General features: G+C 28.7%; 2 protein-coding genes across 3 annotated transcripts in view; both read left to right on the top strand.

Moving 5' to 3' along the window:
• The window catches only part of LOC103572228 (kin of IRRE-like protein 2), a 139,373-nt gene that overhangs the window by 72,006 nt on the left and 40,997 nt on the right, over positions 1-26,370 (top strand). The window contains exon 2 of one of the 2 annotated variants that reach the window (XM_008550720.2): positions 17,803-17,930. The exons of the other annotated variant lie outside the window; for it this stretch is intronic. Coding sequence (XP_008548942.1) covers positions 17,803-17,930 — 128 coding nt within the window. The remainder of the gene's footprint in view (positions 1-17,802; positions 17,931-26,370) is intronic. 2 annotated transcript variants of the gene reach the window in all.
• LOC128667235 (uncharacterized) lies at positions 10,004-12,826 on the top strand. Its single transcript, XM_014441244.2, has 2 exons — positions 10,004-10,492; positions 10,906-12,826. Exons 1-2 carry the CDS (start codon positions 10,294-10,296, stop codon positions 12,684-12,686), a joined length of 1,980 nt encoding a protein of 659 aa, XP_014296730.1. The 5' UTR covers positions 10,004-10,293; the 3' UTR covers positions 12,687-12,826.

Here is a 26,370-nt window from a genome sequence, read left to right as displayed (position 1 = left end):
TCTATTTCTCTCGTACTGCCGCATTCTATGTTTATTGAATTTCTATTTTGTTTTATTCGCCTTTTTTTAATTTCGTTAAATTTTTAACTTTTTTATTCGTCGCACAAAATTGTATTAATTATAAAAATATATCTATATATACAACTCATCTACATACAAAATTTATCGATCATGTACATATAGTTTTTATATTGTCGAAATTTATTAATGAATTATGTTTTACTATTGAGATATATTTTACTTTATGAAAAATGATATGGTATATTTTAATATTTTTTGAAACCACATTAAATTGATTTATGTAAATTTATAAAAAGTTTTATAGAGACAACACATGGAAAATTATCATACATAGATAGAGAGCATGCTTGGCCATAACCATTTTTGATGATATATGCATTAGGTTATGCCAGCATAATTTAAGATTTTATAGGTTTTTTATTGGATATTGATTTATTTATAGTCATATCACCAACTTTGATATTACTTCTTTGATTAATGTTTTTAGATTTTAATAATACACAAATATGTATTTAAACATACATTAAAACTTTAGTTTTATATTTTTTGTTAAACTGTTGATTTTTAAATCACAAATAACTGATTTTAGACCAAATTGATTCAAATAGCTTCGATAGATCAAATAAATAGGGGTGACAGGGTGGAATGAGGTATCACTTCTGAGACCAAAAGAATTTTTTTTTCGTATAGAAACGCTTAGTTACGATTTGTAGAAAAGATTAGGAAATTTGATTAGATTGAAAAATGCGGGCACTTTAAAATTTTGAATAGAAAACATTTTTTTTATGCGTTATCTAAATCATTTAATTGAAAATTAAAAATTCTAAATCAGAGGTAAAACGGGCCATTGTTAATAGAAAGTTGTTTTCTCAAATTTTTTGTACGTTATCTACAACAATTAGAACTTATTTTGATAAACAAATTAATGAATCAATAGTGGCCCATTTTACCTGATGAAAATCAGATTTCTCCCGTTTTCATTAAAAAAGTAATTAAGGTAACAAATCCTTAAAAACAATTTTTTTTTTTACTAAAAATCTTTAATTGCCCACTCTGTCAGGGCTTATCTCGCTCTATTTATTTCTACCGTAACAAAGCATTTTTGAACAAATAATAATTTTTTTGTCTTAAAAATAATGTTTCATTTTCCCCCAGTCTCTCTTATAATTATAGTAAATTTTATACAAATTTTTTTAGGTACCCACTTTGTCCTATTCGGCTCTAAATATATTAGAGTAATTTTTCAATTCTATGACTGAAATATTTAAAAGTAAATGTTTAAATTTGTTTTTATGTCTTTTTATATTTGTTAATTCATCACCATGAAGCATCTCCATTTTTTTTACTGCCTAATTTATTACTGCAAGTTTTTCACTGGGTAATAAAAAAGTTGGTCAATACATTTTCTCGAAAACTTTAACCCGGGGAATTGTCGAAACGAGCAAAAACATGGAAGCATTTTTAGTAGGATCAAACAGAGGTGGTCCTTGACGACGTGGTTGAGTCAACGGGTGGGTAAGAGAGAAGAGTTGGTGAGTGAGTTTAAAAATAAAAATAATAAAAAAAGAAATAATGTTAAGTATAGTAAGTAAAAAAGTAAAAAGAAAAGCGAAAGGGATTTTTCTCGTCTGTATATTTTATACCTCTTGGCCCTTTTACTACTCAGTTATGTTGCAAAAGTCTGTGGTTGTGATAAAGAGAAACTGAAAATGTGTATGTACATAGAATACCAGAGCTTTTGAAAAGGCATAGAGTGTGCAAGTTTGGTTGTACAGCATAGAAAAAAAAGCTAGAAACCTCTTCCTTTTACTCGTTAGTGAGAATCGCAAGTCGGTTGCAATAACGAGACAAGTAAGGCTTCGACGTTATTATGAGGTGAGATTTATTATTCACAATATAATATACAATATATATACGTGTATCCATTATATTATAATTCATATAGTTCTATAATGATAGTAAACATAATATATACAATAAAATGATATAATGTTCTTGATATACAATTCTGTTGTACGTTATCAGGGGGTTGGCGACTGTCGTGAAGTCTCTGATAAGAAAAATATCCCTGTGTGTTACCGAAAGATACAACATGTACGTGTTTTCATACAAACCGCATTGCGACGCGAAAAAACTTTCACGTACACAAAAATTTTATTTTATACTTTTATTTTTTTATAACTCAAGTAGATAATATTTTTGATAATAAAAATTTTTTTTACAATTGATAATAAAATTTTTATTACTACAATGCATCATGAAAAACCATATCCTGGAGTATATGTTTTTCAGACAATAAAGCTGTAAACGATATAGTTTTAATATGTTTTAATAGTAAATTTATTATATTTTTAAATAAAATTGAATTTGTTAATTCACTGAAATTTGAAGAGTCAATAATATATCTCTTAATTAAATACATTAGTGATGTTATATTCACTTACATTCTCCCATTTAGTTAAATTTCTACCATTCGTCAAACCTGAGAAAAAATTATTTAGATCTACGAAGATCTAAATCTATTATTATACTCAGATTTATGTAGAGGTCTAACTTTGTCATTACTACGATCTATGTAGTTCGAAGCTAAAAAGAAAAAAAAATTTAACTGTAAAGGATCTAAAACTTTGATTAAAACAAGTTTCAGGGAATTTAAAAAAAATATTTTTAATGCGACATCCGAGAAAATTTTTAAGAATCACAGACTTAAATAGCTCTATTGATATAAATGTAGGTCTAGAATTTGAAAAAATTAATCTCGTTAGATCTAAAATTTTTTTTTCTCGTGTTTGATATATTGGAGAAATTTAGGTAAATTGCATAACATATACGTTTATAAGAAAACTTATGTTCCCAGCTGTTACGAATATAACTTTACTTCAATTTATGTTCTCGTATTTTTCTCAGAAAGTCGTTAATTAAAGTACAATACGATATATTTATAAGCAATGTTCTTGTCTCACTCTTATATATGGATAAAATTTCAACTTTACGTTAAATTAGCTTAACACTGGATATTACTTTACTTTTAATATTTCTAGTATAATTCTTCAACATAAATATGTTTACATTCAACAGCTATTTTTATGATCATTCTATTCATTGACCCGAAAATTATTTTAACTTTACTGGTCATAAATATTTATATCATATTAATTTATTCAGTAATTATTTTTTTGTGATAAATTATTTTAACCATCACTCACAATTATAGTCGTTAAAACATGAATCCATCAAATATTTAAAGTAACTCTGGTTAAAAAATACTATATATTCTCATAACTATATGTATAAGACATATTATGTTTTAAAAAACTCATTCATTGTCTTAAAATATCAAAGCATAGTTACAACCGTCACTTATAAAAATTAAATAAGTAAATTAAAGTAACTAATAAATATATGACAAGTAATGAGTTCAAAGTAGTAACATTGAATTTGACTCATTACCGGTAAATATATGCTTGATTCTGTCTCAGGGCAAAAACAATTGTTTCTACCCCGTAATTGAAGGAATTTTCATAATTCATGAATTCGCTAATTATTTTCCACGGCATTAGTTTAAAATTGATTGTCTACCATTCAGTAGCATACAAAGTTATGTAATTGGTAAATTAATGTATCAAAATAATTAAATTGCTATCCGGGTAAAAAAATAACTCGAATGAGACCTTTTTAACTTAAATGTAAGCTAACTAATCCAAAACCAACTCAAATTTGACTTTTTGACTTAAGGTTGTTGTCGGATGATGAGCATAGTGTCAGACAATTCTAAAATTTTGTATATTTATTAAGAGTATTAATACTTATAATAGGGTATTAATTATGTTTAACAGTATTTGTGTATACGTATATATGAGTAGAAAGTAAGTAAAATCACTAGTACAATATCAAACAAAAGCAATGTCTCGTTTGAACGACTACCTAACCTACTCTTATCGCGCATAAGGCATACCTTTTTGACATTATTGTAGCAGGATAAGACAATTACCTTAAGAACGGTTTTCAGATAATTTTGTCCCAGCTTTTCTCTGAAATAAAAGCTCTAAACGCAAAATAAAGACACAGACCCGATGCTTTACTCTATGAACTAGCGAAGTGCACTTGAATTTTTTGATAACTTCCATTTGTTTACGAGAAAAGCTTGGACAAAGTTCCTATTTAATGTACAAGTGCAACAGAGATAGTACCGTTTATCCAGTTGAGTGCGAATAGAGAAACAAATGAAAACGCGTCTTAAATGGATACTGAGTAGGTCAAGTTAGTCAAAAGCAAATCAAAATTAAACGTGTTTTTACCCGTTTTTATTTGCCTTTGACTAACTTGACCTATTTAGTACCCATTTCACTCAAAAAAGTCAAATTTATTTTTTTGACCCTGCTAAGCACGTGAGAATAATTTAGTGGAGAATTGGTTACTGAGTTTAAAAGATAAATTTAAACAAAATGTTCCAAACAAAAATTCTCAGTTGCAGTATATTTTTTGAAACCTCAAACACAAAAGTGGTGAGTGTGCTTCATTAAAACATTAAAATGTTTAACTGATTCACTCATGTTAACTTTTTTCTACAACTTTCACAGCAAACTAGAGTAGGATAAAACACATACCATCACAAAGAGAATTTATCAGTGAACAAGTTTGATGGGATTGCAAGCTAATTTTTTAAAATATTCATGTCAAAAAAATTCACAAGTAAATAAAAAATGGATAATGTCCGTCAGGATGTTTGTTAATACAAATTTTAAAAAATAAAACTAACCGATCGTTGTTCGTTGACTTTGAATTTTTGTAGAAAAAAAATTTTGTTGAAAATTACTCTCGTAATCCTTCTCAGTAATTAAAATATTTTAAATTTATATACGAAAGATTTTAAATTTTAACGTTCTGAGACTCGCCTAAAGCAATAATATAAATAAGAACATAGTTTTAGTAACATGAACATTTTCAGAAGTAACTAAAATAATTTATTTAAATACAGAACTGAATTTTTTCATTGAGAATAATATAGTATGATAGAGACTATATTGAAAGTTTTATAAAAAATTAGGTTAAACTTTAATGAATATTTTATCAAACTGATTGAAGTCAAAAAAAAGCAACAGTAAACATGAACGGGTTGAAAGTACGTGTGGAATATGATGAAAGTGACGATGAAGAGAAGGCGGTCGTGTCACTTCCCTAGAGAGTAGACGACCCGTAGAACCTCGTATACTCATTCAAGTTTCACGATTAAAGTTGGGTTTAAGCTCGTCCATACGTTTTTTTTTCTCGCTTTCCATTGGCAACCCCAGGGTTTTTTTCTGTCGCGACCCGATTTCATTGTCGGATGGGCGATGGCGGCTGCTGGGAATCCCTCGTTAGACAGCTCACTACTAAATCCCTAGTGAAGCGATCGAACTCGCTGACTCTTTCTATCTATCGTGTGTAATGACGTAATAACGAGGCAGACAATGGTGAAAAGGTTCGATGGATTATTCACCCGGGCTAATTGTGCCGTTTGATAAATCTCTGCAGCGTCGACTCTGAACGAATGAATTCCCAAATGAGCTGAGGTCATACTTTATGAACGAATATGCCAACAAGGACTACACTGTAAATGAATGTGTATGGTAATATATTTGTGTGCTAATCTATATATATAGGGTTAGTGAGTTGATGTGTAAGTATGGGAATGTGTAGTGAATGAACGAGATAAAGTGCATATGGAGTGCTTTTAAATGCCCTAGTTCGGGTCTCGATTATGACGAATCGCACGGAGCTAGAGAATATTTCAGTGCGAATGACCTCGGTCAAGTTCGAAAAATTTTAATTGATAGACAATATTTTATTGGAATAATATAAAATAGAAAAAAATTTTTTTTTTTATGTCATCAGCACGAATTTGCATATGATGGATATCAATTGCGTCGGATTTGGCCTACATTTATAGATTTAATTACCGATTCTTCATCAATGCTTTTATATGTTGTAATTCATGAAACTTTTTTTCGACAAAAATTTTACATACGTCAAATTTTTTAGCGGAAACATTTTATTTAATCACTCAAATATTTCAAATGAAATTTTATTGTGCTGGCCGTTTTATTAAAATGGCGAAAAAAATTTCAATCAGATTCCAGTATTGACTCGAATAAATTGATAGACAAATTGTATTAATTTTTAAATAATTTTACTGACATTTGTCAAGTAACAAAATGAAACTGTCCAAAGCAAATTAAATATTTCGACTTTTTATCTAAAGGTAGTTATTATTTAATAACAAAAATATTTTTTATTTTATTAAAATATTGTTTTTAGTATTTTTAAAATAAAATTAAATTTTCGAAGCATGTATGAAAATTTAAATATTATTTATTTCATTTTTGTATTAAAAACTTAGTTTGAACACTATTTTCGTTAATTAAATTGTCAATCAAGAAGAAAAAACATGCATGAAAACTGTAAAGTATCATTAAATCTTTTATGTTCAGACTGTTATTTTTAAAATTTAATAAAAAGGCTGAAATAGTGTTTATTTTTATTTACCTTGTCTAACAGTTCTAACAAGTTTTAACAAAAAAAAAAATCTAATGAGAAGAATTTATATTCAAGAAAAATATTTTTACGTTGTATACAAAATCAGTCTAGTAAATCTGGTGAGGAAAACTTGGTAAACTAATTTAAAGTAGACGTGAGAGCATGCTGTTTATGATTGACACTTCATAAGCTCATCGGATTGAGTAAGAAAAAAAAATTATAAATAAAAGGTTTTTTAAAACTCGTATAAGTTTAAAATAAACGGTTGTATAAAACTACTTTATATTTTTTTCATTAAAATTGATGGATGTAAATAAGAAATAAAAAAAAAAATTTATGAAAACTCAGGTATTATCTTCATTAGAGCTCTTTTCTGTTTGAATAATCCTCTACTGCTTTCTATTTAACCCTCAGATTCAGACCTATCACAAGATTTCTCGATGAGGAGACTCTTGAGAGTTGAAGTGAGCTGGGGAAACAAAATCTCGACAAACGCGACCCTCACGCGTACCAAATCCTGGCCCTAAAGTCTCGTATGTCAGAATATATATCTCTTGTCATCTCTCTCACGATTTTTTTTCTCTCTCTCTCTCTCTCTCTCTCTCTCTCTCATTCTATTATATCTATGTTGCTCTCTTACCAGCTTGTTTCTCTCATCTCGTAGCTTAGCTTTTGTGGACGCAAGTAATTCCCTCAGTTGGATAGAAAACGTAATTGTAAAATTTTTTTACTTTTTTCTTTATTCTTTTTATCCGTTGATAACTTTCATACATTTTAATGACAAAGTCAAATTAGAAATGAACAAAAAATATTACTCGTTAACTAAAAAGCTAACCATGAAATGTTTATTTTTATTTTTATTTTATTTTATTTTTTTTTTTTTTAATATAAATTAAATTTTTTAAGTATTCTTTTTAATATAATAAAATCTAATTATTTTTTTTAATGAAAAAATATTTTTAATTAAATTTTCATTAAAGCGAAACTAAAATATTCAGAATAAAATTAAGTATTCAAATTTTTTAAAATGTCAATCCAGAAAAATATATTTTTTTATTCATACATTTAAAGTTAATTGTTCGACCGTTATGTGCAGCGAATAAAGTCAAATTTACTTTTGTCCATACTTTTACAAATTTATTAATTTAAGTCTACAGCGATACGTCACTTTACACCTGAGTATCAAAAATATCTATTACATAATTATTTATTTCGAATCTTGAAAAATGTTTCAAGTATTTTTTTAAGGATAGAAAAAAAGCACATTTTTATTTATTCAAAATAGCAATAAACACTCGATGCTAAAAGCATCTTGGGAAATAAAAACAACAAATAAACGGCGAATATAGTGAGTAGAGTTTGAGAGAGAGGACGCTGAGTGTGATGGTTAGAAAGCCCTCGACAGTCACTCGCACGTGTCATGCGGAAGATCCAAGGAATTACTCTCTGCTTTTTCGCCTTGAGACCCTTTTGCAAGTACTCATTTTCTCACTCTTTCTTTGCTTGATATTTCCATCGTCCTTCAATGCTTACTTCACCTTAAGAGTAAAGTTTGTGCTTCAGTTGTGATGAGAAAGTGTGAGACGTGGTGGGCTGTTGAGACGCTCGAGATGCCGGAAAAAGGACGTTCGAGAGATGTCCGTGTAAAAAAGACGCAAAGCAAGTGGACATATATAATATATATATATATATATATATATATATTATTTAATGTTTTTTTAAGTTTCTTTATCAAGACTCATCGTCAACATTTTCTTATGGTCAAATACTTTTTCTTGCACTACATTTTATCGTTCTAATTTTATGGTAGTTTTATTTTTTTCCGCTATAGAAATGCTATTTTTTCACTTAAATAAAATTATCACTTAACAGTAAATGAAATTTTTAAAAGAAAGCAAATAAATTAATTTAGTAAATACGGATTTAATAAAATTCTGCGGGTGAAATTAAAATGTATACAAAAGAAAGAAAGAAAATGTATACTGTTAAGTATAAAGGATGTCGACTTTTGTGGAAAGAATAATCCCTAGCTCACTATCTTACTTGAGTGCACAGACTCTCGTCGTCCTTCCAATTAGCCAAAGACCTTTGATTAAAGTTACTTGGCACTATCTTTCTCTCTTTCTCACCCTCATTTCTTGTTTCTCTTTTTTATTTTTTTTCTTCCGCCTTTTCTTTTATTTTCCCAGTTTTCCCACTACCCTGTCTTCTTCACCACCCAACCACAATTTTCATCCTCAGCTAATCCCCTTCTTTCAACTTCCTTTAGTCACTCGCGTTTCATTAATCAACAACTTTGCAGCCAATGGCGCATTATCTTAACGTATTACCTTGAAACTATACTTTCGCACTTCTGTTTAATTTCGGATATACTATTAATCGTTTTTTTTTTCTCTTTTCAACTAAAAACTTTTGGTTATTACAAAAAAAAATTAATTTAGTACCAATGACCGAACGTTATAAAAAATCGGAAGTGAATCCGGATTTTATTTCAATTCGCATTCACTCCAGTCCAGAGTTTTAATACTTCACAGATACAACTGTTAATTAAAAACATAGATATTTCAATAATTAATTGATTCAAATATTAATAATCAACCTTAAAATATTACGTTTTTAATTTATAAAATGTTTTGGTAACTCACTGAATTATAACTTTATATATATAATACGATATGAAAATATTAAATTGTTGAATAGCTATAGTGACATAGTTTTTGTGGGAACATTTTATATTTCGGTACTAGGGTTCGGATAGCTCAACTGGTAGAGCACTCGGCGCGATACCGACATGGTCTGGGTTCGATTCCCAGTTCGGGCTATCTATATTTTTCTCAATTTATCTATAAATTGTCTTATTGAGAAGGTTTGCATGTTTTAGGTTTCCACTATATTAAATTGGCCCAATTTAATATAGTGGAAACCTAAAACATGCAAACCTTCTCAATAAGACAATTTATAGATAAATTGAGAAAAATATAGATAGCCCGAACTGGGAATCGAACCCAGACCATGTCGGTATCGCGCCGAGTGCTCTACCAGTTGAGCTATCCGGCACTATACTATATTCCGTTCAATTTTATCTATAACTTATTGAGCCACACCGTCCATCGTACGGTATTAACACCAATTTAATATAGTGGAAACCTAAAACATGCAAACCTTCTCAATAACTCGGGGAGACCGGGGCATAGCGGCCCACTTAAGCGAGTTATTATTTCTAGCTACTATTGATCATCTAAAAAATTTTCTTGTGCCTTATCTTGAGGGAATATATGATAATTTGGTCAAAACCCACAAAAAAAAAATTTTTTTTTTCTGGGGCACAACGGCCCACTTCTGGAGAATAATTAAAAAAAAAAAATATTACCAAAAATTTTTTTCTTTTTTAATATTATTCATTTATTCTAATTTAAAAAAAAAACATTTTGAAATGATAGTTATTATTTTTTAACTTCCCCCACCCCTTTTCACTTTCTTTGTTTAGAAAAAAATTAAATTACAAAGATTTTCTATTTGAAACTCAGAAAAAATTTTAATTCCGTACGATGTAAATTTAAAAGTACCGCCAAACGATTGGTTGATGACATCAACGGTCGGTAAAGTTTTTGAAACAGTCGCTAAGTGGCGTTGTAAATGTTGAAAATAAATATGGAGTTGTACATCATATGACTATATTTGTGTTGGAGGTTCACTACAGTTCGGCGGTAAATTTTACAATTTTAATTTTACTTCTCATATTTTCTAAAATAAAAAATGGTGCGCAATTATAAATCAAAAAATACTCATATGTCATGGAATGAATTGGCTATGGCAAAAGCTATCGAAGCAGTTAACCAAGGAGAGATGGGATATCTTGCTGCTTCAAAAGCGTTTGGAGTACCAAAAACCACTCTGAGACGCCGATCCAATTTTTATAAATTAAACAATGATATAGAGTTTGTATCATCGAAAGGTATTGAGAATCTAAAACAATTATTTTATTAATACACAGTAAAAAATTTTGCATCAATGCGTCAAAAAATTTTTATGCTAAATATTTAACATAAAAATTTTTAACACAAAATTCTTTGATGAGAATTAATTTAGCACATATTTTATAATTTTAAGAATTTTTTTAACAAATAAATTGTCAAAAAAAAAAAAAAATGAGAAAAGAAAATTGACATTTAGAAAATAAAAAAAATAAAAAATCCAATTTTTTAGGAATAATTTTTTGGAGTAAATTAATTTATTAAAAAAAATTAAAAAATTGTCAAGCGACTGCTAACTTTAATGGATTAATTTTTTGACGCAATAATAACGTAAAATTTTTTACTGTGTAATTTAATCGAAGAAAATAATTATAAACTAAAATTTTTATTGTAGGGCTACCCAGAAAGTTTACTCCAGTTTTTAGTCCTGTGCAAGAATCCGAACTTGTCAGTTATTTAAAAGATTTAGAAAGTCGATTATTTGGATTATCAAGCTTCGAGGTGAGAATCCTCGCTTATCAGCTCGCTGAAAAAAATCAAATTAAACATCCATTTGTAAATGGAGTAGCTGGAGAAGATTGGCTGCAAGGATTTTTGAAACGTAACCCCACCTTATCGTTACGCAAACCTGAAAGCACATCAGCAGCACGGGCAGCTGGTTTCAATCGGATTGTCATTCAAAATTTTTTTAACTTACTAAAACAGATTATGGAAAAATACAATCTACTTCCTCATCGTATTTTTAACGTAGATGAAACTGGCTGTAGTAGTGTCCCAAAAACTCACGGGAAAATCATTGTTGAGAAAGGAAAAAAACAAGTTGGAATTTTAACGTCAGCTGAGCGAGGTAAAAATGTGACAATGGAGCTTTGTGTTTCAGCTTCAGGACAATTTTTACCACCATTGTTCATTTTTCCTCGTAAGCGTATGAAACCCAACTTGTTGAATAATACAATCCCAGGAAGTTGGGGGCTTTGTCATTCCAGTGGCTGGATGCAACATGATCTCTTCTTGCAGTGGTTCCAATGGTTTGTTGACCAGGTTAAGCCAACTTCTGAAGATCCAGTGCTGCTGATTTTGGATGGGCATACGACACACACTAACAATTTAGATGTGATTGACTACGCTCGTGATCATCACGTTGTAATTCTTTGCTTGCCACCTCATTGCACTCACCGTTTACAACCATTGGATGTCAGTGTAATGAAACCAATATCTTCTTATTATGAGCAAGAAGTAAAAAAATGGTTATCAGAGCACCCAGGAAGAGTCGTCACGCCTGAAGTTCTGCCAATGCTGTTCAGTAATGCATTAAATAAAGCAGCAAAGCCTGAAACTATAATAAATGGTTTCCGAAAAACTGGAATTTACCCAATGAATCCAGATATTTTTGACTCAAAAGATTTTGCTCCTGCCGACACTACCAATAGCAACAAACCACCTGAAGAACAATCACTAGAAAATCTGACCCAAAGTCTGAGTGATTTGTGCAAGACAGATTTTATTGAAGGACCTGAACCCGAGCAACAACCTGAACAGCAGCAACTTGAGCAACAAGAGCTTAGACAGCAAGAGCCAGAAAAACCTGAACTGCAACAACAACTTGAAGAGCCAGTAATTATTCCAATTGCCTCCACCTCCACTGGTAAACCATCGTTGAGGCCCCCATCTAGGTACTTTAGACCACAAATTATTGACGAAAGCTCCGATGAAGAGATGGAAAAATCTCTTACTGAAAATATCACTAAAACTGCTGCATCATCCAAAGCAACGATGAGACAAAACACATCGAAGTTTTATGTAACACCTTACGACATCAAGCCATTGCCATCAAGAGACTCCCCGCCAAAAAAACGACGTCGAGGTGTGACGAGGATTTTAACCAGTAAACAATACCGTGATGAGTTGGAAGAAAAAAAAAATAATCAAAAAATAAAAAATATAATAGCAGAAAAAGTCACTAATAAAAACAAAGCTCCAAAAATTAAAAAAAAAAAAAGTTCTCAAAAAGAAGACAGTGATTGCCATTGCCTGTATTGTAATGGACTCTATTCTGAATCAAAGGAATCATGGATTCAGTGCAATAACTGCAAAATGTGGTCTCACGATTCCTGTGCAAGTATTGAGGAAGATTTTTCAGATGAATATACCTGTGATTACTGTGAAAATAATTAATTGTATTTTTTTATTTAATTGTTTAAATATTTTTAGAAAGCTAAGTGTTTAAAGATTTATCAATTATAAAAATTGTTCTTTGTTATAATTACTCTTAAAATAATTAATTGTATTTTTTTTATTTAATTGTTTAAATATTTTTAGGAAGCCAAGTATTTAAAGATTTATTAATTATAAAAATTGTTATTTGTTATAACTATTCTCAAAATAATTAATTGAATTTTTTTATTTAATTGTTTGAATATTTTTAGGAAGCTAAGTATTTAAAGATTTATTAATTATAAAAATTGTTATTTGTTATAACTATTCTCAAAATAATTAATTGAATTTTTTTATTTAATTGTTTAAATATTTTTAGGAAGCTAAGTGTTTAAAAATTTATCAATTATAAAAATTGTTATTTGTTATAATTATTCTTAAAATAATTTAAAATTTGTTGATTAATACAAAATATTCTTATTTTTTAAGTTGCTGTATAATTTTTAATCCCAAAAGTTTTTGTTATATTTTAGATTAGAAATTACTTGATTGTGGTTTGACAAATTTTAATTTTTTTGAAAAAAATTCTTATCAAATCATTTTTATCATAAAATTAAAAAAAAAAAAAATTTTATCAATATATTTTTGAAAAAAAAATTTTTATCAACAATGTTTTATGGAAAAAGTTTTTTGATGGTCCATTTTGCCCCGGATTTCGCTACTTAACTAAAAAAAATTAAATTTATTTTTTGACAAAATTTTTGGAGTGGGCCGCTGTGCCCCGGGTGGGCCGTCGTGCCCCGGCCTCCGGGGCCGACCCTATAGGGTCGAACCTATATGAAATGTTATCTCATGGTATGATTGATGTAAGTCATACGACAGTTTGTGACTCAGTAGAATTAGGGGAAGGAGAGGCAAAGCGGGGTATTTAAGAAAATACTATGGTTCCGAGAACTTAAATACGCTAAATCTTTTTGTTTTTAATGATGTGCAAAGTAAATAAACAAAAATTTCAGTTGCCGTTGAAAAATAACAAAATTTTTACTTTGGCGAGCAAAGTGGGGTTTCCTCTAAAAAAGGCGAAAAAAAAATTTCTGCATATTAAATAAAATTGATCAAATTACATTTTTTTGTGAGCAATTTACATAAAGAAACATTACATTTACACAATTATTAGATGTAAAAGAAGAAAAAAAATTGTCACTGCACAATAAAAGTGATTTTGAAATGTTTAAAAACATTTAAAAAATAAAAAATTTTTTTATAACATTTTGGGGTTCCCCCGTTTTACCTACCCTACCCCCTTTGCCCCCCCTTTCTCTATATTTGTTCAAGTTTTATTATCACCTGCTAATAATTTTTGAGAATCATTTAATTTTTTTTGAATGTATAAAATAGGAGCTCGTAATTATTTCTGTACTAAATATAAATGTCAAAATATCAAAGACTTAAACTCACTATGTATTAGTAATTTTTTTTTATTATTAATATTTTTAAAAACTTCCCTTCGGAGTGAGCAAATAAAAGGTCATCCACTTCGCGTTCACTCCGCAAATTTTTTACAATGAAACACAAATCAACATTATGTATATATATATATATATATATATATATATATATATATATATATATATATATATATATACACATCTGATTTAATTTCCATAAAATAAAAGCCTGATGGTATAAATAATGGATAAAGGATAAAAAAATATAAATAAAACAAAAAACATACATATATATAATGACGATACCATAGGAAAGAGACGAGAGAAATCGAAAATATGAATATCTGAATAATCTTGATAACGGAGTGGAATATATGTGCATATGTGAAAAATGTCGATTAAAATTCGTATTCTACATATTCCATTTAGCAATGCCAAATGTCGCTAGTTGTTGTTTTTTGGATACTTGTTTTCAAATACGGTTATTATTATTATTTTCGTTATGCTTCAACGATTTTTTTTGTTGCTCTAGTTTATCACCTGCAGCTGTTTTTCCTTACACATCAGTGCAGTTACACTTTTTTAAATTTTTACCCACAACTCTATTACCTTTATTTTTATTTAATCTCCATAAATATGATAAAAAGTATGCAAAAGCTCAATAACATCATTTCAATAAGGAAAAATGCCATCTGTCAGCCAGAATGGAAAGTAGATTTCACAGCAAAAAATAATCAACTTCTATTTTTTGATCAATTTCCAATGGATTCTATTAAAACTATGTTATAATATATAAATAGTATTTTATTTTGCTCATATGCATTGGATTTATTAATAGCAACTAATCATTAAAGAAACAAGAAATATCAAAATTTTTTGTAAATATATTTTATTACAATATTCTAACTGATATATTTCAAAGAATAATTATCGAACTCAAACAGTGCGTTGTGTAAAGAGAATATAGAATAGATGATTACTGGCATTTGAACTTAATCGAAAAATATTTGTTTAGAAAATAAGTTTTTGAATCACATTATGTTCATAAGGAATTTTAAAAACTTTCATGATTACATTGCCAATAATTATCAAGAAATCATAATCAAAAAATAAAAATTAGGTTTTGTCATTCATAAATTAATTTAGAAAAAAATCATTAAAGGAGCTTTTTTTATTATTTTATAAATTTTCGACGGTCACGATTTTCACAATAATTGACCAATTTAGCTTATCTCTAAGGCAAGAATTTGATCAAGATAATCGTACAAAGAATAAGTCAATACTCGAAGAATAATCTACGGTCATCATTCCCTGATTGTCTGGTAATCAGTCTCATGCTACCGTAACAAACATTTTCTAAAGGTGGCCATGTAATCACAACTAAAAAAATCGGTCTATCGGTTGACCCTGCGGACCATCCCCCAAACTTCCCGCAGTTTTCGAGCTCCTCGAGCTCAAAAACATTGTTGTGAATACATTTTCGAGCTCGAAAATACTGTTGTATACTATTGTTTTAGGAAAAAACCGTTTTTTAGCATTTCTTTTTCGATCGATTTCTCTCGAACGAATAAACCGATTAAGATAGTTGAGGCGGCAATCGACGCGTTTTATTGAATTCTTGTGCTGATTATATTTTGGAATTGATCGATCGAGCGATTTCTGAAAAATTTGAAAAAAACTGAAAAAAAAAAATTGTTTTTTTTCTTTTGTTTTTCTTCCATATCTTAGAATCTATTTGATCGATTAATTTGAAATTCTCAGAAAAGTTGACGGCCAACAAACTCTTTCGATTGCCACCTCAAACATGTTAATCGGTCAGTTCATTAAAAAGATATTAAAAGTTTACATCCATACACACACACACACACACTCGGACATCCTTCCGAAGATAGCCAGAATAGCTTCCTAGGACCTCAAAACGTCGACATCTGATGAAATTTTGATTTTTGCAAATCGGGGTAAAAACAATAACTTCCTGAATTTTTGAAAATTAATAATTTTCTTAGCGGGAAGTTAAAAAAATAGTAGAGTTTACCTGGTAATTGTAAATGTTGCTCAAAGAGCACGGATTTCTTTCCCATGCTATATACAGTACCAGAATCTTATATTTGTAATCAACATAGTAATGATTTACCAGAAAAAAGAAATGAAAAAACACCTAGTGCTCTTATAGTTTTTCTTTCAATGCTATTAAGACATGTTACCAAATAAGTTTAAGCTTCTACACTATAAAAAATTTGAGTTCACAGTGTACTGTGAATAATTCGGTGGTAAAATTTTCAACACTGCTGGTGTAAAAGTAACACGACGCACGGTGTTAAATATTGCTATTAAAGTCTTAGGGATCATTTTCATGTAAAAAATTATTTACAATATATGTAATTATGGTCAGTAGTTAGCATGTATTTTTTTTCGTATATATACATTTTGAAAAAAAAAAAAAAAAAAAAAAAAAAAAAAAAATGTCCAATATGGCCTACTTTTTATGAAGTAATAAATGAAAAAAAGAAAAATATCATAATTTTTAAAAAATTAAAAACTCTTGAACGCATTGATAAAAAAATTTAAAAAAAATCAAATATGCTAGTACAAAATGGTACCTGATTTTGGGTTCAATGTCCCATATATATATATATATATATATATATATATATATATATATATATGAACTTTTGAATCAATAGTATTTTTGGAACCCGCTCGACAAATTAAGGCAAATTATTGCAAAACTTTTTGCGAGTTATTTTATAGCTATCAATACATATTTAACTCATGTGTACTTCATATACTGTAAAAAATTCTGCTCAAATAAAAGTAATTAGCAATTGAAAAAAAAAAAAAATGATGCGAAAGATTGTTTATATAAGTTTAAGAACCTAATTTTTTAAAGATAATGTTCAGTGAATGATTTTGCTAGTAATTTTTTACCAAAGGCAATGAAGCATCGTAACGGACGTCAATTACGTTATGTCCGGAATTTATCGGATTCTTGGAATACTCTTTCAACCGAAGACGTGAAACTCGATTACTAAGAAACGGAACCTCGGTGGTGAGTACTGAGTACTGGCAAAAGGTATATAGCATACCCGAGCTGTCGATTTGTGTGTAGAAAGGATTTTACTGAGTTATTGCCTTTACTACTACTCGTAGGCGGTATATATCGTAGAACGTATTTGATTTTTTTTTAATTTAAGACTAAAAGGAACAGAGTAAAATTGATGGTGGAAAATATTTCAAGTCCTAGCGTGTGGGTTAAATACAAAGTAATACAAAGCTTATAAAGCCGATTCCACAACAAACTCTATTATCAAGTTCTATTGACCGTATAAAGTTATTCTGAATCAACATCAAGTATCGTAAAACCGATAGTGATTACATCAATAGTGTTGAAAAGAAGGTAGAAGTAACTTAATCGAAAGTTTTTGACTTCTTTCAGTTTTAAACTCTTAAGATTTTTTTACTTACTCAAAGAACTTACGTCTAATCGAAATGGATACTTATGGAGTTATTTTTTTTTTATAGATAAAAGTTATCAACTTTTTTGTTGAAAAAAAAATCAATAAAAAGAAACCTCTTAAATAAATTTGAGCTAAAGCTAAATAAAAGTTTGAAAAAAGAACAATCTTTAACTTTTTTTTTCGTTATTTTAATTGATAAATATTGTTTTTTTTTTTTTTTTCATGTTTCAGTGAGTAATGGCATTCAAATGTTTGAAGAAACACCACAGTATACAGAAATAAACCCAGGAGAAGATGCGAAACTTATTTGTCGTGTTTTAGGCAAACGTGGGTTATGCATATGGCAAAAAGACCAAAAGGTATGTTAGTTGAAATAAATAAAAACAATCTTACAAATTAATTTATATGAAAAACAAATATAATCATGATTATACTTTTATCTTAAATTCTTGAAGAATTATTATTATATTCTTCTTCATGTTATAATTAATATTTAATGTAATAGGTTTCAACTTTACCAGCATGAAAAACTTAAATGACTTTTGAACTTTTATTTGAAACGAGTGAATAACTTTTATCAAAAAATTAAATACAGAATATGTAATTTATAACTTATTGAATTAAATTTATTTTTTAGTATTAAAAATCAAAATCCAAATATCAGAAGAAACGGACAAATATTCAATTACAATTATTTCGGTGAATAAAGGACGAAAATTCCCATTTTTTTTTAAATTTAAATTCACTTACCATAGTTAGTTTTAAGACAAATTTTTTTTCAACCCCAGAGAGATATTACTTAGAGATACAATAAAACAAAAAAATTTATGATTACGATGAGTTACATCTCAATCATTCTTTTCTATTAGTATTGATCTTTTCCAGGATTTATTGGACCTCATAATGTAAATATAACATTATATTTAATTACCCATTGAAAAAATTCTAATTTTCTTTCTCATAAAACTTGAATGGCTGAAAAAAAAGTTTCATTAATTTTCTTCAGGAAGTAATCAAAGATTTAAAAAAAAATTATTATAAAACTCTGAAAAACTGTTGAACCTCTGAGCCAGCCCTAAAACTTCCCGCTGTTTTCAAGCTCGAAAACATTATTATTGATAAACTTTTGAGTTCTTCGAGCTCAGAAAACCGCTGAAACAAGAGTATATACATTTCTAACCTATTTGCACGTGGTTTGCAGCAGGCAAAAGAGCTTGTTGAGACTTAAATTTGATCAAACAAAAAAAATCGATTTAGTGATTTACGATTTAGGCAACGAAAACTTTAAAAAACAATTTTTTTTTAATTTTTATTTTTCGTATAACTTGTAAACTACTCGACCGATCGACTCTAAAATTTAATGTTCTAAGTCTTAGTGAGCCCTTACGATTGCTGCCAAAAAAATTCAAATCGATTGATTCGTTCCAAAGACATCATCAGACAAAACAAGTTCACACACACACACACACACACACACACACACACACACACTCACTTGGGCGTCTATCTGGCTTCATAGTAGCTCAAAACGTCGAGATCTGATGAAAACTATTTTCGAAATTCGGGCTAAAACTAATAAATTCTTTTTTTTTTTTAAATTAAAAATTTTCAAAGCAGAAAATTTAAATTATAAAACAAATATGTATATGAAATATATAAAATAACAATAAATTATATTTAAAAAGTTAAATTGAAGACTAAATCTAATAATATCAAACAAAACACTCATAAAAGTCTTAAAATGTATTTGAAAGCATTTAAAATTTAAACATTTTGCTGAGGATTTAATGTTAGATATTATATTCATGTACATATATACAATGTTGCTTAAAACATTGGTCATGAAACCGTGTTTCTACTCTAGTTACTCTCCTTCCATTCTATTCAGCATTCACATAAGTTAGAGCCCTTTACACACACAAACTTCAATACAACTTCTAACTTTAAAGTATTAAGCCATAGAAACACAAGAAAATTACATAAACAATTCAACACTTAAAATTAATTAAAAATAAATTTTTTTTTTTTCATGAAACTTTTAATTATTACTAAAACCAGATTGATATTAAAAAAAACTTAATGAAATGTCGAGTGTTGACATTTAATCATTTTTCGATAAACTTTTTTGTTATGCACGTAAATTAAAAAAGTAATTTCGCATTGAGAAAAAAAAATTGAATCTAACTCCAGTGTAATATCGTAGCAGTTGTATCGTAGAAAAATGATAAAACAGGCGCTTTAAAGCTCAAAGGTTCAATCTGGGATGATACTAAAGCTTACATTGCCATGAGGTCTCGTAAATTCTCAGCTTGTGGTATTCACAAAATAAAAAAAAAAAGTAAAAGTATACAAAAGCGTGAATAAGAAGAGATAGTGATGCAAGACGGCAGTAAATCGAAAAAAAAAATAGCAGTATATACAAAAATTTTTTAACGTTTTTCATCTTTAGCAAGATATCTTTCACATTTACATTATTGTTGTGAAACTTTATGTTTATAAGTACACAATAAATAAATATATGTATATGGATTGATTTTTTCGTCTGTCTGGAGGTTGATTGAAGATGAGACAGAATATAATAAAAACAAGTCAAAACAAATCAAAAGTTTAATATATAAAGACTCTGACTTTGAGTTTTACTTCTTTATTTATTTTTTTTTGTCCTGTGGCGATAAATAACTTTGAAGTAAATCCAACTCTCGTAGCTTTACTTTCAACCCTAAGACATTCACTTTTCTTTGTACTTAGAGTTCAATAAGAAGATATTCTTTAAGATATTACTCAAGATGTTTCTCAAATTATTTTTATTTGTTATTTAATCAAGTGCGTTTGATGTTTTTGTCTCAAGTCTTATCATTTATAAATGTCTTTATTCTCATATTCAGTTAGCTTCTCGAATGTAAATTCATGTTATGATATTAATGAAAGTTTTATTTGTATTTTTATCATTCAACCAAATGATGTATTGTATTTTCATAATACATCATTGAAACAGATTATGATAAATTATTAATATCAACAGGATTTCTATTGAAATAGATTTTAAAATAAAAAATTCATCCTGATATTTTATTTCCGGATAAATATTTAAATTTCTGCTTTTACGTTATCGTCGAATCTTAAATTTATTCAGTTTTACATTTATCATAATCGTATATATTCAACTAAATCATTTTATCATAAATTTTATGTATTATTAATGGTAAATTTATAAAAAATCACATGCATTATATAATAATAGAATTTATTGTAAAAAATAATTAATTTTATTTATTTACCCAAAGTTCTATTATATTTTTTTTTTTTAAGTTGGTATGTTGATAAACTCATAAAAATATGATACTTGAGTTTATTTAAATTACCATAACGAATTTTTTACTTCATATTTATATATAATTACTTAATTACATTCGGTGCATTTTTTTTCCTTACTAATAAAATATGTTTTCATTTAAAATAGAATTTACGTACTGTAATTTAATCGATCGATGCGAATTTGGTGAAAAATACATCAATGTCATTCTAAAAATCAACCAAACTAACGATTGTGTTTGGAAAATAGAAACAATCTTATTAGTTGCAATAAAAAACGTATTAAAACAATTAAAATCTATTGTTTTTTCTGTTAAATTACTTAAATGTGCATATTTATAATACAGTATTCGCATTAGTCACAAATTAGCCTATTTGGACTGGCTCTAAACATTAAAACTTCCAGTGTCAATGCAGGTAATATGAAAAATATAGTGATAGATATCGTCTTATTTCTTCTCTTGTCACGTACTATACTATTTTTCATAACAACAAAAGTAACGGGTTAAATTTTTGTAATTACAAATATTAACGTTAAAATAGTTTTATTTAAACGATGTCTCTTTTGCGTCACTTTTTATTCAAACATTTGTTCTTCAATACTCCATTTTTCATAATCGTCTTTTCAAAGCCGTGAACTTCATTTATTCATCAATGTCTATTTTTCTAAAGTTAACGTTACATTGATCGACATTATTCTTTAAAAGTGTAAGATTTCAAAAAAAAGAAACTTTCTTAAAGTTGCTTTTACTTTATCTCTGTCTTTTCTTATTTTTTGATTGTTTTTTCAAGCATTTCTTTAGACAATAAAAAAAATGTTTATTGTTATAAAAGAATTATAAAATGAAGTTGACTCGGTTCTCTGTAATTGAACGATAAAAATTTATTGTCTTAAAGTGTATTTGATGGAATTACTTTTATTTTTGTTCTTTGTCAATATCTATATTTAAAATTGTTATTTTCCAAGTGATTAAATCCTTTTGAAGCGCGAAACTGTAAGTGACAAAGTGAATTCTCATCCATAATATACATTACGTATAGCGGGTAAATCCAACAGAAGGAGTTGAGTTATAGAATATAAAAAAGTTTAAAAATATAGGGGATGAAATGAGTGTATACATACAAAAGCTTAAGCACCCGTAAAGGGAGTTGATATACGGAACAATTGCCTTTCGTAATATGAGTCACACTAAAAGATCGACGATCTGCCGGCTTTTAAATTGAATGCTCGTTAATCAACGCTTCTACCAAACACGTAAACAATGTTCTATAAAAATGCACCAATGTAAGTCAAGAGAATAAAGTGGGTGAGAAAATATGGAGCATCGATTGAAAATAAATATTATTTCTCTATCTCTTAAATATCATATTCGATTATAAACAAAATTATTATTTATTTCAATTACACGCAAAAAAATCGGTCTATCAGTTCACCTGCGGGTTAGCCCCAAAACTTCTTGCTGTTTTCTAGCTCTTTGAACACAAAAACATTGTTGTAAATACATTTTCGTTATACTCACTCCAAAGGTTCAACTTTTGAGCGCTGGGTAGCGTCCGTAAAGGGACTCTTTTCTAGAGACTTCTATACCGTATTTTTTTCACGGCCTAGGCCGTGAAGTTTTACCCCCTCCTTTTTTTACGAACTTTTCGTGTACACCCAGACGAAATTGAGAGAGATTAAAAAAAAAAAGTCGCATTAGAATCTAGTGTACCGACCAATGAATTTGAGTAAAGTTTAAACTTAGTTATAATTGAGTGGCGCTAATTCTTTCTCTGCTGGCAGTTTATTACGAAGCGGACTTAATGTTAATACAATAATCACGCCATTTTATTAACTAAAAATCCACGATACAAGTAAATTATCAGCGTATATGTTTAAGCAAGTAATACAAATTAGTCAATTATTTGTTTAAAAAATATCTGTATTCACCTACAAGTGATTGATTGAAAAAAAAAAAAAAAAATGTCATTATTTGCCTCCTATCCCTCAAAAGTTAAACTTGTGGAGCGATAATAACAAAAAATATTGTACGTCATTCGGCCGTTTAGTGGTGAATTTGACAACGACTTTTTTTCGATATTCGCTTTGATGTTAGTGACGCGAATGTTCGAAAACGAGCGTAAATTTACGTCCTCGGCTACGCCTCAAACATTAAAATTACGCCTGTTTCGAACCTTTCCACCACAAACCTCAAGCTCATATCGAAATATCGTCGCTGTCAGAAAACCGCCACTTCACGGCCTTATGACGTAAATATCTATTTCGAGCTCTTCGAACTCGAAAATACTTTTGTATGCCTTTGTTTTCGAAAAATAACGTTTTTTACCATTTTTTCTCTAACGATATCTCCCGTACGAACTAACCGATTGAGAAGGTTGAGGTGGCAATCGACGCGTTTTATTGAGTATAGGGCTGATCAAATTTCGATATTGATTTATCTAGTCGTTTTTGAAAAATATCAAAAATATTAAAAAAAAAAATTATTTTTTTTATTTTTTCGACAACGGTTTCTCTTGAACGAATAAACCGATTTTGATGGTTGAGGTGGCATTCGACGTGGCTTATAAAATTTTAGAACTGATTAGATTTTAGAGTTGATCGATTGAGTACATTAAAAGTTATCTAAAAAAAACATTATTGAAAAAATTTTATTTTTGGAATATCTTCGAACGCGACCGATCAAGCTTAATTTTTCACGGTTTCTAGATATTAACAAGCCGCGTCGAATGACACTTTAACGATAAAAATTGGTCCATGCATTCAGGAGTTATAGATATTTGCATACATACGTACGTACGTACATAACATATACATACACTCGGAAATCATCGTGAAATTAGTCAGGATAACTTTGTAGGACCTCAAAACGTCAAAATCTGATAGAAATTCGGTTTTCGTAAATCGGAATGAAACCAATAACTCCCCAAATTTTTGAAAATTTTCAAATTTCTTAGCGGGAAGTTAAAGCATATAAAAATTAATTTCATACTGTAAAAAATTTCGGTGTAAAAATGGATCCGGAGAACTTTACACGGCCGCGTAGTGTGAAATATAGGTGTTAAAATCCTCTCGGTGTAAATTTACCATCCGTATAATTTTAATATGGTGTGATCTACTTTTTTTACACCATTTCGTATTACTCGTTGTAATTTTGTTTAACGAACAACAAACGATCATTGAATATTTACAACTACTTAATCATATACATTAATTTTATAACTATACATTAATTTTATGTAGATATCAAATAGTATTTTGAACATTTCAATATTTTTATGATTAATTTTCTTTAACGCAAAGTTATCATGAATTATACATTTACACGTTTAGCGGTGAACAAATTTAAAATTCACACCGCCTAAATTTAACACCGAATTTGATGCAATTTTCACACAAAAATTTACACCGAGAAAATTACACTACACCGTGTCTAAAAATTTTTTTATGGTGTATAGTAACGTGGCGCTTTAAATATAAAACAAAACGTTTAATAAAATTCTGTAAAAAGTACAAATAAAAATAACAATTTTATTGAATATAATTATCAGCTGTAAGTGTTTAATTTGAGTCGAGTCGGTAGTAAGTTTTTCTCTTAAATCATAACTCCAAACGCAAATAAATAATTTTGATCAGTTACGTTAATACTCTAAAATCCAAAAATCTGTTACGATATTTTTAAAAAATTTTCATTTGTTCAAGAAAACAGTGGGGACAAATTTTTTATTGACTGTGAAAATGTTATAAGAATAGTACTATTTGTCTAATTGAGAGTGATGGAGAAAAAACGTCCGATCCCTCTTGAGATATATTTCTAACTAAATGTTGATTGAAACTCTCAAATTCTTATTTGAAACTGTAGATTTTTCAGTTCTTCGTTCCAGACGCTACATTACTATTCGAAACTGTAATTTTTCTTGTTTTTTTTTCTTTTTTCCAAATGATTGCTGACTACTGGTTGAAGTACCATTTATGGGCACTGCTACATTATAGGTATATACAAAGTATAAAATTAGATTTCCAATGTAACAGCGTGATAAAAGTATCTTTGTCGACATTTAAAAAATTAATTATGTCATTGTATCTTTTACAAATTATTGAAGTGTTCAAAACTGGCCAAAAACAGTACCTCTACCTTATATGAATTTAAAAAAAAATTGTGTACTGTGGCTGTTAGTAATTAAAACTAACAATTTTGTATTAATATGGTTTTTATTATTACTATTATTTTTATTATTATCAGAAGCAGGGAGAAAGAAACATTTTTGTAAATATAGGGGAAGAGAAATTTTACGCCACTTGAACTTTTGGCACTGAGTCGTGGTTCTTTGGCATCAGTTAACTGTGGGTTGGGAATCAAGAATCGAAGTTGGCTCAGTTCATGACCGAACGCTATCAATTTTACTTGTGGGCGTATCCCCAATTGTCGATTTGAGGTTTCACCAATTTTCGCGGATACTTATCTTCCTAATAAAAAATACTTATCTTTTCTTTTGTTTTTAACGATAAATTGTTATTCGATATTATTGAGTACTTTTAGATAAATTATATAAGTTTCCTTCAGCCATCTTTTTGTTTGGAAAGTTATATTCAAAGTTTATAAACTAAATTTAATTTACTTTAATCTTACTTTCAATTATTTTTATAATAATTTTCTTAAAAATATAATTGACTCATGCAAAAAAATTTTTCACATAAAAAATTATCATAATAAAATTTTATAAATTTGTCTTAGAGTAAGCATTTCTATGTGTGTATAAAAACTATTTTTGTGTATTATAGGAAAAGTTTCCACAAATACAGGGGCTGCTCCCTTCTGGAGAGCAAATTTATAGTGCTAATTTAGTAAAACACAAGTTGCTTCAGCTTTCTCGAACTAGTAGGCACAGTCAACACTATAAACTTTAACGAACGATTCTCTTGGTGTATGAATATCGGGACTAGTACCATGAAGTGTAGCAATGGTTTCTGGACTATTATAGGAACAATTCCTAAACGAATATAAGAACCAATTCTATATGTTATGGGAAATGTTCCTGATGTATAAGGAATTATTCCTACAATATGAAGATACTCTCTTGAAATTAATCAGCGAAAAGTACTCCAATCAGTGAATATTCAATGCACAAATAGTCCCAAGTAAATCACTCATTTAATCAATGATGTACTTGAGACTAATTCGCAATGAAATCATGAATTACATGGAAACAATCCCGACATTTATGAATTATTTCGTGTAATTATTGTAATATTTCCCATAGTTTATAAGGACCATTCCTATACATTAATAGGAACTATTACTATATTAGCCGGAGATGGATTTTGATAAATGCGTTGGAAAAGGTCCTATAGTTTTCTCTCCGCACAGTATGCGGCACACATACCGAAAGAAAATTCTTGTGTCGAGCACGGTACTATTTCCTGACTATCACGATACTCGTTTAACTATTTGGAGGTTAGTTAGGTTAGCCATACGTACAATGGTAGCA

The sequence above is a fragment of the Microplitis demolitor genome, chromosome 7 (genome assembly GCF_026212275.2).
Source record: "Microplitis demolitor isolate Queensland-Clemson2020A chromosome 7, iyMicDemo2.1a, whole genome shotgun sequence".
NCBI lineage: Eukaryota > Metazoa > Arthropoda > Insecta > Hymenoptera > Braconidae > Microplitis > Microplitis demolitor.
This window is presented reverse-complemented; position numbering and strand designations above follow the sequence as displayed.

Excerpts from the sequence above, each read along its gene's own strand:
- LOC128667235 (XM_014441244.2), top strand. The coding sequence starts at position 10,294 with ATGGTGCGCAATTATAAATCAAAAAATACTCATATGTCATGGAATGAA. Across the intron at positions 10,493-10,905 it reads AGAGTTTGTATCATCGAAAG|GGCTACCCAGAAAGTTTACT; the intron begins GTATTGAGAATC and ends TTTTTATTGTAG.